This window comes from Aphelocoma coerulescens, chromosome 7, assembly GCF_041296385.1.
Source record: "Aphelocoma coerulescens isolate FSJ_1873_10779 chromosome 7, UR_Acoe_1.0, whole genome shotgun sequence".
NCBI classification, from domain to species: Eukaryota; Metazoa; Chordata; class Aves; order Passeriformes; family Corvidae; genus Aphelocoma; species Aphelocoma coerulescens.
The window spans coordinates 8900897-8916262 of record NC_091021.1 but is presented as its reverse complement, the minus strand read 5'-3'; the positions used below and the strand labels follow the sequence as shown (position 1 = coordinate 8916262).

The following is a 15366-nucleotide window of genomic DNA, read 5'->3' as shown; positions in this document are numbered from 1 at the left end:
GTGGGTGAGAAAATAGAGAATTAATCTTCTATCACATTCCCTTCTGTAGAGAAATTTCCTAATTAAACATAGCAGAAAATTACTTTAAAAGTAGCAGGAGGAGGGGGGTGGGGAAAAATCCTTCCTCTATGTGAGCATGGGCAAAATTAATTGAAAAACTGTAATTTATTCATGCAAAGCTTCTAACTGCACCTCATGTCCACAGTGATTTTGCTAACATGGAACCAGCTTTGCCCCTAAGAAGGACTTGTGTTAGGAAAATAGAAGAATGTACTATAATTACTGTTTTGCTTCTGGTCGGTTTGCTTCGGCTTTTCTGTTCATATTTATCTGTGTTTCCAAATTTGAGAAAAATCCCTTGATAATTACCTCTTCTCTAAGATCTTCTCACTGTGACAGTTGTCACACACACTGAGAATTTTCCATTTTAATATTCTGGTCTATTAGCTGCTAAGAGCACAGATAAGATAACGAGAAATGAAAGTCCCTTTTTTAAGCATTTTTGTTTAAAAATGACAACTTTAAATGTATTACTCTGTTTAGAAAGAAAAATCTGAGTGGATGGCATGATGGGTAATGATATGTAAATGACCATTCATGCATGAAAATCAGGGCCACAGTTGAATGTATTAAGCAATGGCTGATATAATCATTATTTTGGATTTTGCATCTGAAGAAGGAGGATTGCAGATATCAAGTGAATTGCATATTTAAAGAAAACATTAATGTGCATGTAGAATAAAGAATATTTATGACATTTTTGCATCAAGTATTCTAGTGTTATGCTGTTTGGGCTTAAATAAGGTCAATATGCTGGGTTGTTGCTTTTTATGCTATGTCTGGCTCTCACTTTGGCAGATCCTCCCTTCAGAGGCACTCCCATCAGAGTGCCAAGTTTGTAAAGTCAACCCTTGTCAGCTCCCTATAATGCATGTATCTACAGAAAGCTGCCTCTTGCTCACATGGGGGAGAGCTCAGGGAAAGCCAGTTGCTCACATTTTCTAAAAAGACCTAAAAATTCACCCTGGCTGTGACGCCTTTGTCACTCTTGGGTTTACAGGCACTTGCCACATCAGTGGGATGGTGGGGGAAAGTTCATGCTGCAGGTCTGCCGGAGCTCTGGGGTTATTGCCCGGGAGGGGACAGTATAACTCACTCCTTTGCTTCCCAGCCAGGGCTCTGCAGCTGCTCTGCTTTCAAAGTGCTGCTTTCATTAGGAGACTGAAATAAGGAGAGGACGACTTGAGAGGGGGATGTTTTCCTGTCTCATCTCATTTTGTGCTAGGAACTTTAAAGGAAAAAGAAAATTCCATTTTGGAAAACGAGAAAAATAAGCTCCTTTTATGCAATATCTACATTAACGGATTCCTTCTATCAAAGGCAGAAAATAGCTGTGGCACTAAATAAAATTAATGCATCTCGAGTTTGGAGAACATTATGCCGAATGTCCATGATACATTCTCTGTCCCCTTCAGCAGTAGCATATGATCAATTTTGCTACTCTGTCCTTACCTAATTATTGCTGTCGCTAATGAAGGGAAGTAGAGAAAAACATGTCTTAGTAGGTTAATAAGCCATCCAGAAAATTATATTAGCATGATCAATCCTTAATGATTATGGTTTCTCATAATATTAGATCACCTGAAAGGTGTTTTCTGTAGGAAATGTGAGGGGCAGTATGTATCATTTCACAGCCATTCTTCCAGGTGTGCTCAGTTGGTGTTCGGAGAGAAATTCAGACCGACTTTGGCTCAGGAGTTTTGACTGCTCTCAAAAATACTGATTTACTTGGTGGAACTGATTTATTTTATCATACAAGGATCTGGACGGGCAGCAAGTACGGGGGATTTTCTGCCTTGCCTCCATCCACAAATATTTGTGGGCAGGTGGTGATCATGTTCTTTGTTTCTTTTCATAAGTTTTGGTGAATAAGCTGTCAGGCTCAGTTCCATCTGACCACCTTCCAGTTGGCATTTCCCCCCTTCCTCTCTCCATGATGATACACCTTCATTTGCAATCTTGTATCTGGTTCAGCATCTGTCAGGATTTTTTCATTTCTTTGGGGTTTTTGTCATTGTTGCTTCTCTAAGTACCCGTGTAGCCACTACTGCGGCATACTCAGGACATGTTTGTTTTGAGGAAAGCATTGCTCTTAGAGCATGTCCAAGAAATTAAAGCAAATAGCAGAGGGTAACGATCCTCAGACATCAGACTCATCAGACTCCTTTTTTTTATTTTATTTATTTAAAGATTTTCCCCAAATTAAACTGAATCACAGTCCTCCCTTTTAATTTGTTAATTACACTTCTGCAATGGTAATGCAATCAGTGAATATAGCTAAAGTGTTTGTGTGTGGGAATCAGTATTAATGAGAAAGAGCATATTTGCAAAGTGTGGTGTGTATCAGCTGTTTGCCTTATGCCTGTCTGCTGGGGCAAGGCTGCTCTCAACTGGACCCAGCTCAGCGACGCAAGGAGGCCCAGCTGCAGGAGGAGAAAGGCAAGAGTCCCTCCAGGTCATTCGTTCCCTATAGTCCCTTTTACACTTTGCATACTCAGGGAAGGTAGGGGCAGGGTGCACTGCCATTTGGGGCAGGGGAGTGCCCCCATTTTGGGCAGCAGAGCTCTTGCAGAGCTCAAGCTCAGCAGCTGTGGCCCCCTGGCCAAAGCAGCAAGGCAGGGCCTTTGCAGCCTGCCTGCCCCAAGTGACTTCACAGGTGACAAAACTCTGAGCAAGCTCATAAAGGTTAATCATGACTAAGTGAGAATGAAATCTGGCATTTTCCTGCTGGGCTTCCAATTCTCTGTATATGCAGTGTATTGAAGCTAAGTGAGATTAAATGTTTAAACCTTTTGTGCCATATGGCTCCCCCTATATCATAAACACGTCTGTAAAATTATACTCAGAAGGGCAACATTGTTCTGGTGTGAATGGAGTCCAATCCACGCTTTCCTGCTGCTTCAAACTCAAGGCTGAGTTCGAAGTGTCACACTCAGCCTGTTTGTCCTGATGGTGGAGGTCTGGGAGGCTTTTTCTCCCAGTCATTTAAATTCTGAGTGACAGCACAAAATCAGATCCCCTGTTTATTCACAGACCTGGTGCATGGAGGCTCCTTCTCCTAAATCCTGGCCACCCTTGCAAGGAGTGGCTGTGCTACTCATTCATGAACTGCCCTGCCTTTCTGCTTAGGTTATCAGCAGTGCTGCCAGTGTTTCTCATGGCTTTTGTGCTGTGGACACAACTATTCCACTGCATAAACCATAAGCCAAGGAATGCTTTAAGCCAGTAATGGTGCCACTTATGCACTGCCTCAACCTGCCCACTAATAATGGGAAAAAAAGGGAAAAACATGGCTTGATTGGGTTTTTTTCCCATTTGTCCCGAAAGATTGTCTTACTACCAAATATTTTCATGCAATTAACTGATGCCATATGTTTTCATGTTTGTTGAAGAGTAGGATTATGTAAAAGATAGGATCTACGTTGCATAAATATTGTATCTCCTCCAGCAAGACTTGGAGACTTTGCAGCTGCCCTCATCTTAGCTTTTGGCAAGTTCTTTAGGTGCTAGCACTCCTGTGCACCCCAAGCTGCAGCAGAGACCCAAGGACTACCTACCTACAGCCTCGGGAAGGCAGAAACAGCTTCACATATGTCAGCAGGGATGTCTTTACAATTATCTCTGAGATGCATTTTCCTCTTTGTCTTTAAAGGGAATTCTCACAGGGGAAGGAGCAAACTCAGGGATGAGCCCTGGTTTACAAGTTCAGAAGGTCACATCAGTGGTGGCAATTGCAGATCAGGGAGGGCTGCTGCAGAAATAGGAAATTCTGGTGCAGGAGCTGTGAAAGGGAATCGGGGATCCACTGGGCTGGTGGAGGAAGAGGCTGCTGAGGAGCCATCTCTCACGGCACAGTCATGAGGTTACAGCCTGGCTGAACATGGGTTTTGACTGTCAGTTTTGGCCCCCTTCTGAGACCCCACTACTAAAAATGAGTTTGGCACACATCTGGTTGATGTTTCGGAGCCCCAGGGCAGCCCCAGCTCTGTTATGTGTGTGTAACCTGCATTAACACCACAGAAATCAAGAGGAAGGAGTCTTACATGGAAGAAAAGTGGAGAGGGAGAAGAAAGCTGTGCTCCTCTTGTTGAATCCAGTGAAAGGTAGACCCAAGTCATTTTTACAGGGGATCCACTTTACACACTGCTGATTATGTAAATGGGACATAAACTAAATTGGACTTTCACTTGCTCTGGCACTCCCTTCCATTGCCAGAGTGATTTACAGAAGCTTTAATGTAAATTAAAACCAGGACCAGTGTCTGCCATCCACATTTTAGGATTTAAAACCCATCATTTCCCAAGATAATTGTGGTGCAGTCGAGACTAGGAGCAGCTTCCTAAGATTGGTTAATACCCAGATTTGGGCTTCTTCAGTGGCTTAAATGGAGTGGCATATTATCTCCTCTATAGTCTGCCTAAAAGATAGATTTGATGTCTGCAAGCAAAGACATGAAATTGCTATAGGCTTCCATTCTTATAGCCTGCCACCTATTTGATTTATGTGATAAGTGATCTCAGATGACCCTCCAAGGCACTGAACCATTAGAGAGTTATGTTGCACAGCGATAAGAAATCTTCAGAGATACCTAAATCTTCTTTTACCACTGGGAGTTTCATCTGTTCTGGAATAAAGAACATTTTTATGTATGATGTTGCTATCTTGCTAGCCATACTAATATTCAAAAGGATACACAGGCTTAAATCAATAGCAAAGTGACAAAGATCACTACTTCAGATAAAACTGAAGTAGTCACCACGTGGATGCCAGACAGCTCTTTTAGGTTTTATCTTTGTTCCTTTCATTCTGTTTCTTGAAAGATGAGTAGCTGTAAGGGTTCACATTTAAGACTTCTGTTAATCTTTCCACCAGGTAGGAAGCTGGCAAAAGCACCCTTTCAGTGTGGAAAACCCTGGAAAGTCATATCACCCATTTGGGACTTGCTTATTGTAGGCTTTGTGAAACCATGGGTTTGAATCTTTTTTTCCACTGAATTTCTGTAAACTCACATGCAGGTTCCTCTCTGCCTAGAGTGAATGAAAGTGCTCAGAACCTCAGGTGGGATGTGAATTCTTGGCAGAGGTCAGGGAAAGCACAGATGGGTAATTTCTGTGGTTTATGTCCAACTGTAACATCTCCTACAGAGGAAGGCAGCGCTGCCTTGCATTCCTCTAACTGAACCTACATCTAATGCAGGATTTCTTGACGGAATTTGCAAGTGCCATGTTACAGCACATATAGAGTCCATACATTCCATCTATGGAATTCCATCCTGGCCTGATCTGCTTCTTTCTGGCACACAGGACCAACCAGCCAGAAGCAGCTCACACTTGACTCTGCTTCGGGGTAACCTGTGATGGCCATTTTCTGACAAATAAGAAAAGCGTTAAGATATTGGGCACTTTCCTGGACTGCAGCTTCCTACCTACCTTGACACAGTGCTGAGCAATAATGATCAGTGTGGCCAGGCAAGTCAACCTGAGAGAGGAATCAGACACCATCTTTTATTATTTCTCCTTGATCCTGAAAAATCTTCCAGTCCTTGCAATTAGGGCTACAGTAATTTCCTTCCAGGCTCTTTAATAATGGCCTTGATTGGTGACCCGTGGCATTGCATGCTCCCAGCTGTGGCCATGTCCACTTGGTTGTTTTGTTTGTGCTTTTGTGCATATTAAAATACATAAAAGCAGGAACTGATGCCAAAAAAGCTTTGGCAGCATTGCAAGCATGTTTTTACAAAAAGATGTATCTATTTCTTGAAAATTCTCCTCCAAGGAAGTGAGATTTCTCTTTAAATTAATGCAAGGCAGAGATGAATAGTCCCCATGTGCTATTTGGCTTTTTACTCAAAGCTGTTTATGAGGGGAAGCTCTTGGCAAAATTAAATGAGCCTACTCTTCCTCACGCTGGCAAATACTGTCAGTGCTGGTCATCGTACACCTTCATAAATCTGCAGTGCTGGCAGCCCACAGACACCAGGCAAACATCAAATTTTGTAGGGGCACCACACAATGGTGCAATAACCACAGCTGTTTCGTGTCAGCATTCAGAAAGCTTACAATAGGGTTTTATTCAATGAGCCATTCCTTTTGTAACGCCATTAGAGATATTCGCTAGGAGAAGCTGGCCTCAACTAATCGTGTTTAATTTTTTATCAAATGCACTGTGGGAGCTGCAGGAATATGCATGAGACAGCGACAAGCAAGTGGTGTTTATTTAGGATAAATACACTTTGAGTAAGAATTGAATCCGTTCCCTCCTGGCCACGGTGGTACAAATGCTGACAAGTCCCCGCAGAGGTCACGGCCTGGCTTCAGACACGGATGCTGCGAGAGACCTCCAGCTGCGCCTGCCGAAAGGAGAGAGCTGCAGGCAGACACATGCAGAGGAGCAGTGCTGTTCCTGTGAAACCATTCCCATCCCATCCACTTTTAGCCACAAAAAGTGAGGTTTAGAGGGTGGGAATGCTGCCCATCTTGCCAGGGCAGACCCTTGAGTCCCCGCGTTGGGTGACAGCTGGAGAAGAGTTCCGAGGTTTCCAAGATGTTGAGCTGTGCACGTGAGCCCACACCTCCCCTCACAACAGCACCTCCCCATCTGCAGGGCTGCCAGAGCTGCTCCGGGTGGGACCTCGGTTTGGGAAAGTGCCGCTGGAAAAACGGGGGTGGTGGGAAAAGGAAAGAAATGACAAGAGAAGAAAGGCATGACAGGAAGCAAGACAAGAGGTATAAAGTAAAGACAGAGCAGCAGTGCTTAGTAACAGTGTGAAACAATTTTTTACTAGTTATTCCCCGAACTCAGGGCATTCCCAGGCGGTTTTCTTGCTCTGATGAGACTCTGTATCCAGGCAGAAGCACAGCCTTCACCCACAAGGTGTGGGTGAGCTCACCACAGGGCTGTGCACAAGGGTGAGCTGCTCCGGAAGTGCTGCTTTCCTGTCCAGCATTGGTGCAGCGTTGGACTGAAAAATCGTGAATCAGCCCTATGAAAGTAGCTTTTAAAAATTATAAATGTGAGAGTTCCTGGTATTGTTATACTCACAAGCTTTTTCTCCACTGCTCTAAAGCTTAGACATACCTTTCAAAGCAAATGTTTACGTGGAAGCCAAGATCCTGATACATTGAGATAATCCACTGGTTATGATTTTTAAGAAAAAAAAATATAATCTGAGAGTCACAATATAAATACGAGAGCTGAAAAATACTGCAAATTGAGTCTGACTGGCATCAAAGCAGTGCCAGGCTCTATCTACATGGTCTTTAGCAATAAGATAAGAGCACATTTTATCAGCAATCTGAGCTGGCTGGGTGCATCTAGTTCATCCTCAAAAACCCTGCTAGGTATTTGCATCATGCCAAAGTCATCCCATTAACCTTTTCCCGCACTTGACTGAGAATGGCAACACAAAGGTATCCAAAGATGGGACCTGAGGCAGTGTAAACCCTGAGAAAGGGGGTCTGATTCCTCAGGCAGCCAGCCCGGGTATGGCACAGCCCCGGTGCTGTTTAAGTCACCTGGCCATATAGCAGAGAGGGGGTTTCAAGGAATCACCTGTGGTGCTATGGAGAAACTGTCAAAGGCACGTTGGTGTGAAGGAGAATATTCCAGGTCTCCTTAAGAAGTTCTGTGTTGGCTCCTGAGCTGGGTGGAGACACTGTTTTCCCCTGCAATAAGGTATTTCCCCAGAGTGTTTATGGGTGCGGGAGAGGGCAAATTTGTATTTATTGAGAAGGAGCCAGCCAGCAGGAGTAAAGCAGAACAAGGCACATCAGAGTTTGAATTTATTACCAATACTGTAGGCCATTTTCCTTTCATTTTGACTGTAATGCTGTTCTGAGCCTCTGCCAGGTTTCGAGGGCAGAGTCATTGGCGAGTTGACCCCCTGCTTCGCACCCTTCATTTTCCTCACTTTGCAGGTTTTCACTGAGCTAATGCTTTCAGGAAAAAAAGGCTTATTGATTAGAGTGAAGTCGCTTGCAGGATCTGGGCTTTTATTGGTGCAGTTTGTGAGGTGTTGTTAGCCGCCCGATAGAGGCGCAGGTAGTGCTTGTTCTCACACATTTGTAAATTCTGCTGGCTTCTCTGCCCTGCTTGCTTAGAGCTTTCTCACTTCATCCACTCACCTTCTCACCTGCCCAGAGCACTTCTGTTAGGACTGAAGCATGTGGCAAGATCACCTCAGCTGTTCTGAAGAGCATCCTCCTCCACTACACTTTAATTTGCACATTGTCTTTCATTCCGCAGTACAAAAATGGCCATCAACTCTCATCTCCATGTGATTTTTGTTATTACCTGGATTTTTATAGCTGAAAACAAGCATATATCCTGTTAGGATGAGCTAGAGCAAACCTTTTTTTGAAGTTTTTCTTTCAACATTAGCAAAGGTATCCCACCATGAGGAGTCAAGTCAGAATCAGGGGTTGTGATGAGCACGTGTCTGATCACATCGATCAAAGGAAGACTACATCAGAGTAGTCATAATTCATAATTCATTATAGTCATATTTTGTATAGTCAAGTGTGTGGTGATGTTTTATATTGTTTCTTTGTTCTGTTCTCTAGTGTAGTTGAAATATATTGAATAAGAGTTATTATAATAGTCCTACAAAGCTATGTGAAAACTTAGCTGAGGCTTTCTTGAGTTTGCCGTTACCTTCAGAGGCGTGTTAGCAAAGAGAGATTCAGAGATCTGTGTCTGGCCAGTGTTGCCACCTGATTGTCTTTCACTCTTGTGGCTCATCAGTTGCTCTTCCCTCTCCCATTTCCTCTTCACAGTCTGGTCTGTGGGGCAAGGTGCATGCCCTGTGTCCCCTGTGGTCCTTTGTGTATCAGATCAAGATGCTGTGCATATTCCTAACCATCCCACTGGAGCTGCTTTTCTGGAAATTGCAAGGAATTTATTTCCATCCTGGCTTTGCCACTCATCAAGCACCTTCTCAAGACACTGATAAAGGGTTATTCAGAAGCTCTAGCACAGAGATTTTGATGTACATGTTTTAAAACCTCTAAACCACCAATTCAACTCCTAATAGAGCATGAGTCTGGGAAGCTATGTGGGTAAAGTCCTAGCATGATTTTTTGGGGTTGCAGCACCTACAGGAGACTTGAATCAAAGAGATTAAGTGTAAAGAGAAACTAGAGATGTTTACAGTGGAAGTGGGCAGTTTTGGGCTTTTAGTTTCTCCTGATGTTACAGGAAATAAGCACAGGGTCAGACCAATCTAGCAATGATACTTTCAATCAGGTTTTTTTCAGCTAGGGAAACAGAGTAAAATGCCTCAGAAATGGTTTCTTTCTTGTGGGAGCTGCAAACAATACAGATATTCTTGAAATCACAGTTATCTGATCTGAGTGCTGTGAGAACACCAGAGACGGACCAAACGATTAAAACAGGAGCTGTTGTGGTTACCACAGTCCATTGACTCTGTAAATTGTGTGTAGTGCCTTCACAGCTGAGAATTTATATTGCTTAGGAGATTGACGTAGTCTCTGAAGTGACTTTCAGATAATGTTAGTGACCTCCTAACCCTTGTTAGCACATTTCTTTGGACTCTCAAAGTTGATAATCTTGCTAATACAAATAAGAATTTTGCAGCTTAACACTTCTCAATTGTGTGAGTAGTAAGTGGTGGGCTTCAGTGATTAACCTCCCTGGAGCCCTACTATGTCCCTGCAGGGCCTTGGTGTTAAAACCTCAACAGCTGCCAATATGAGAACTACCTAACATGCATGAGGAGAAGAATCATTCTCCTTTGTAGAAGAGGAATCCAGAAACTAGATTATTTTTGCTAACAATTTTTTTCAGTTGGGTTAGGAAAGAAGTGCAAATCAGCAAGTGCAGTGAGGGGAAAAAAGGAAAAAGAGTCACCTTAGAAAATAAGCATCCACTAGTCCTCAAGCTAGAAAGCAGCAGGATGTATTGGGAAAATAACTCGTTGTAAGATGTCTGATTTATCAAAGCACTTATCTGCACAGCATGGAGAAAACAAGCCCTGTGTGTGTCAGTTCTGGGTGTGGGTGCATATGCCAGTGGGTATGTTTGTGTAGGGAAAGAAAACACACCTTTAAGAAACATAAAGAATAATATTATCTGTGTTACTGACAACAGAAAGAGCATAAGCAGATGAACAGCTGTCTTTTTTAGTAAGGACTGCTGCACATTTGCACATTTAATGACAACATGCACATTGACTATGGAAAGCTGGTCACAGAGCTTCTTCAGAAAAATACGAAGGAGTGACCTATTTCAAGTAGAAATTCAGAACTGCAATGTGCCGTAGTGTGGATGATCTTCTCTAAATCAGTTACTTCTCTTCAACGTGCTCAGTCTTTCAAATGCCTTTTTTAATGGCTTAAGTAGCAGTTTCACTTATTCTGTGATGTAGAGCCATGTGAGGTCCCCGGTCAAACGACACGTGCTGGACAGTTATGAATAGAAACATTACAGGGAGGAAGAAAGCAGGGCATATGTTTTAAATTAAAAGGAAATGCATGGGAAGCGATTTGCAGAATAACAAAATAAAGAAATTAAAGCTCCATTCCATAAAGTATACATTCTCACCCTCCTGAACTGGAGCAATTGTCATATTTCCGATAGGTGAGGAATGCTTGGCTGTTGTAAGAAGTCTTCTGCCCATAGGTCCCCTCGTTACTCATTACATGCCCTGCATAGTATCTTAACCACTGGAAATCCCCTGCCATGGCTGGCTGTCAAAGTTATCTCCTCAATAAAAGAGATTTCTATATTTAAAATGTAAATGCAACATTGCAGGCCTGGGTGCAGCTGCAGGGAGGTGGGGAGGGTCATGAGTGGCGCGGTGATGTGGGGCCAGAATCACACAGGCAGCACTTGGAGATGCTACTGGTGTGAGGATGTGGTGCTTGGACACCTTGTTCCCCATTGTACATTGGCTTTTATAACATGTGAGCCTACAGAGTTTCTCAGTCATTTTAGGAGACAGAAAAAACACAGCTCAGCCCCTCCCTGTAAAGCCTGACAATGCAACAGAACAAAAATCCAGAGTGTGTTTTTCCTGGTTTCCCCTTTGGTTTTTGTTACATGAATTTTACGGATATAAAGGTGAGCAAGTTAGTACAAATACAGCAAAACTTTTTTTTCTCCTTTTGGCATAATCAGATAATCAGAATGCTTTTCATAGGTGATTTTTTTTCAGTTTAATATAGTCTAAATTCAAGCATGACTGATAGGAAATTAATGCAGCATAGTCCATACCTAAAAATACCAACACTTCCTTTGACTATATTAAGGCTTAGGAAAAACACATTTTAGATAAGTCATCTACCTTTGGTATTTCTGTGATTTCTGTCGCTGTAGTATCTAAGTATATCACAATATTTTAATATACTTGTTTCCACATTCTCTCTTGGTAGGAAATTATATTATTCCTGTTATCACATAGTGGGAAGCATGGCAGAGGTTACATAACTTGTCCAGGATAGGGAAACAAGTTTGTTGAAAAACAGGCATTGGAGTCACACTTGCTCTTCAAGGGGCAAAAGCCCTTATTCCTTGAACAGCTTTGTGAAAGCCTGGGATTCTTGTCCTTTTTTGAGTAAATAATTAAAGCAGCTTATTCAAAGTCAGAACACTCTGACACAAAAGCCTCTGGTAGCCAACTGGATGTACATCAGGCAGATGATTTGTCCAGTCAGTGTCACTGGGGCTACCAACACACATCAACGTGTGCACCAGCTTTGGTGGGTTGCACCCAGGTGTGCAGAAGCCTGCACCCAGGTGTGCAGAAGGCTGCACCACGGTGCTGACTCCAAGTGCAAGAGAGATGACACTGCAGAGGCTGTTAGTGCAGATAACAACATCAGTCAGAGCAGATTGATGCCTAAAGTCTGCATTGGTTTAATAACTCTGCAACTGGCAGAAGGATATCGCTAGGTACAGTGTCTCGCTGGAGAGTGGTGTCTTTCAAAAGATATCAAAGGGTGTCTATACACTTCAGTAGAAACATAGATAATGTTTCCTTTGGGTCTTTTAACAAACCCTCTTCTTGGTGCCTACCTTAGTGGTCTCTTTCTGTCTTTCAATACTCAGCCGTCAGTATTTTTCACAGTCCTCTTACACCCATATTTTTATTTTCCCTTTAGTCCCTTCTTGTTTTTTACTTAAGGGCCAGGTACAAACCTTACACAATTGCAGACATCAGCATTGACTTTCCCAGGTTTCAAATTTAACCTGTGCTAGAGATTGTCCTCTCCTCTGGACAGCACTAAATCTTTCCTGCCAGAGATAACTAGTCCTTGGGGCTCATAGCTGTGCTTCTGCAGAGAAAAATGTTTTGCCTTTGGAGTGGGCTAGATTGCACCACATGGCAGGTAATTTCAAAACATTTTCGAGGAAAGCATCCCCTTGGGGCCATCTCAAGGCCTTCACGGGTAAGGACACGAGGCAGCATGCGATGCTATCAGTGCCCCTCCATTATTTTCCCAGGGAACAAAGCAGTGAGGCTCAGTGGGGACACGACCTTCCTGGGCTGCAGCTTGAAGGGGGTCATTGTGTAAGGGGAGAGAGAAAAGGAAGGGTTTTTCTCTGGTTTTCCTTTTAGCTCTGTAATTGAGGGGATTTATCACAGGCCAGCATGGAAATCTCTGCGTTGGCCCGCTCAGGAGCAGTGCTGGCCAGCCGTCGGCTTTGTGAGCAGCGCATTAAGCTGATGCAGTGAATAGATTTTTCTAGAGAGAGAGAGAAGTGCTTTGCTACAGTGCTGTCTTTACTAATGTTCATTCTTCTGCTTTCCATCAAACAGTCAATGAAGGCTCAGGTGAAACCAATCAAAAAGAGACATCGACCTGTGACATTTGCCAGTTTGGGGCAGAGTGTGACGAAGATGCAGAGGATGTTTGGTACAGTAATTTGCTCTACTCTTCTATTTTAATGAATGTTGTATTATTTAAAGGTACTGTGGTTTAGAAAGCATTACAAATGTTAGATACTCAATTTTCTGCACCCAGAGCTTCATCTCAAAGTGACTGAGGTGGTTATTACTCTGAAAAAAATGTGTAGAACACTCTGGTTTATAATTTTGGAACATGCACAATTTAGACCAAGTTTAGAAACACAGTTATCCATTTTGTTGCCATTATAACTTATGTTATTCCATCTGGGGTTTTACAGCTTCATACTTCAGTAAAAATAGAATTGGGAAAAATAATTGACCTAAAGCTTTTCCAGTTAAAAAGTATCATTAGTATTATCATCATGTTAATTCATGTGTGGCATTAGAAGCGCTGGGAAATCTGTCTCGCTTTTCCCTAGTTTGCTGAAGTTGAAAACCTTGCCCTCAATTGCTTGAAAAAATGAGAGTATACGTTTAGACATTTTCTCAATGGAAATGCTTTTAATTTTTATTTTTTTAAAAGGGGTTACAAAATTATTCAGATTTTTTTGCTGTTTTAAACTTTAATTACATAAGCTGCGGGGAAATAATTCTATCAACTCAGACTTTTATTTTTCATTTTGCCTAGGAAATATGGAAACTTATATTAAGCCAACTGTGAGCTAATAATTTCATTGTGATTTTGGAACAGCCAATAGATCAAAAAGGTCACTATTCACAGAGCTATATTTCTAACACTGCCCTAATGCCATGCCTCATGTTTCCCTCTAAGTAATTAAACCATATTTAGAGAGACAACAAAATAACCATTCAAATGTTAGAGCTGTTGTCTGGATGGTGCTTCTGGAGCTATGGGCTAGTGGTAGCTAAAGAATGGATGCACAGACCAGGCAGTGAGATGTCAATAAAACAGTGAGGTCAATAAAACAGAGCTCTAACGTGGAGAATGAGAATGGAGCAGAGAGGAGTCAATAAATGAATGGTGAACGTGAGAGCTGGGCCCAGTGTTGGGCAGCTGTGGCCCCACCCAGGCAAGGAATCCGTGCCCCCTTGGCCAGGCTTGGAATTAGGAACAGTTCTGCTGTTCAGTGAAGAAGCTCAGGAATATGGTCATGGTTATCCACTGTGTTCATTTTAGTCTTGTCTTGCCAGCCTCTTAGTAATCAGTAATCTCTAGTTCTAGTTCTTAAAAAGCCCCAAGAAAACAAACCACTGAGTCCTTGCTCTGGCTCCAGTCATCAAAGAAAATTGTGATGTTGAAAAACAGGAGCAAGGTGCATCATGGTTATAAGTTTCAGTAATGTAATGAAATTTGTGAGTAAGAAATTGCCTAATGTTGACTTTGCTTAAGAAAATTACCCCAGGTGTTATGATTTTCATTGTCTCCTTGACTGGTTGTCCTTGAGAGCTTTGGTGGCGCAGTGTAGAAACAAAACCGTGGTGAAATTAATATATCAAAATTCACAGTCTGGTGCTCATGTTTTCATAATTAAGTGCGCTTCCAAATTGGAAGGCAGGAGAAGAGAGGGGCAAGGAATAAAATTAGCTACAAGATAACATTATTAATCATAAGCACTGAGTAGCAGTGTTTATTTTTTTCCAGAAATAGCTTGGTAAAACTGCCTGATCCAACTTACCCCAGTGTTCCCACTGCAGCTTTTGCACAATCTAATTCCTCCCCTTTGAAACAACTTGGCTTTTACGGAGCAGCATAATGATGGCAGGAGCTGAGGTGCTCTGTCTTTACTGACAGGCACTCTTTCTGCAGGGGAAGGTGCTTCTCGGGGCAGGAAGCAGGGAAGGGCTGGTGCTGGGAAGATGCTCCCAGACAAACTGTTAGGAGGCAGGAAAGCCGATTTCCAACCCAAAGTACGGAGACCATGTAAAGCCTGTTAAAGTTCTGCTTTGAAGTAAGCAACCTCATGTGCTGTAACAGAGCCCTGTTTTCCTGTCTTGGCCCCCTGATTAGCCTTGGATAAGCATCTTTCTAAACAATGAGCCTTCTGCGTGTCAGCTTCTCACTATTCTTATTTCTAGAATAAAAGTGGACCACATATGGAGGTTCTAGATCCCTCTTTCAAATACATGTTAATTGAATTTTCATGTTTGGCACCAGAGATGCATATTGCCCCACTCTCCTTGCCAAGAAATGCCAATTTATTATTTAATCACTATTTTTCTGTGGATCAGGTATCAGATGTAAGCAGGGCTCCTTTAGCTATCTCACCTGACTGATGAGGTTTGTAAAATCCAAACAGGGTCAGCAGTTCCTCGTGGTCCTGGGACTGTTACTGCAGGATGATAATCCCAGCACCAGCAGCGAATCCCTATCAGTCAGGAACAGTTTGAGGGTGCAGGGTGAGTGCCTGATCCACTCCAGGTTGAGAGGAATGCAGGCTGCTAGCAGTGCCAGACTTCAGAGAGCTGGAAATGTGAGG

General features: G+C 42.7%; 1 protein-coding gene across 19 annotated transcripts in view; it reads left to right on the top strand.

Moving 5' to 3' along the window:
* The window catches only part of TMEFF2 (transmembrane protein with EGF like and two follistatin like domains 2), a 610527-nt gene that overhangs the window by 544416 nt on the left and 50745 nt on the right, over positions 1 to 15366 (top strand). For all 19 annotated transcript variants that reach the window (XM_069022017.1, XM_069022018.1, XM_069022015.1 and 16 more), the window contains one exon: positions 12839 to 12935. In XM_069022017.1, the coding sequence (XP_068878118.1) occupies positions 12839 to 12935 (97 nt within the window). The remainder of the gene's footprint in view (positions 1 to 12838; positions 12936 to 15366) is intronic.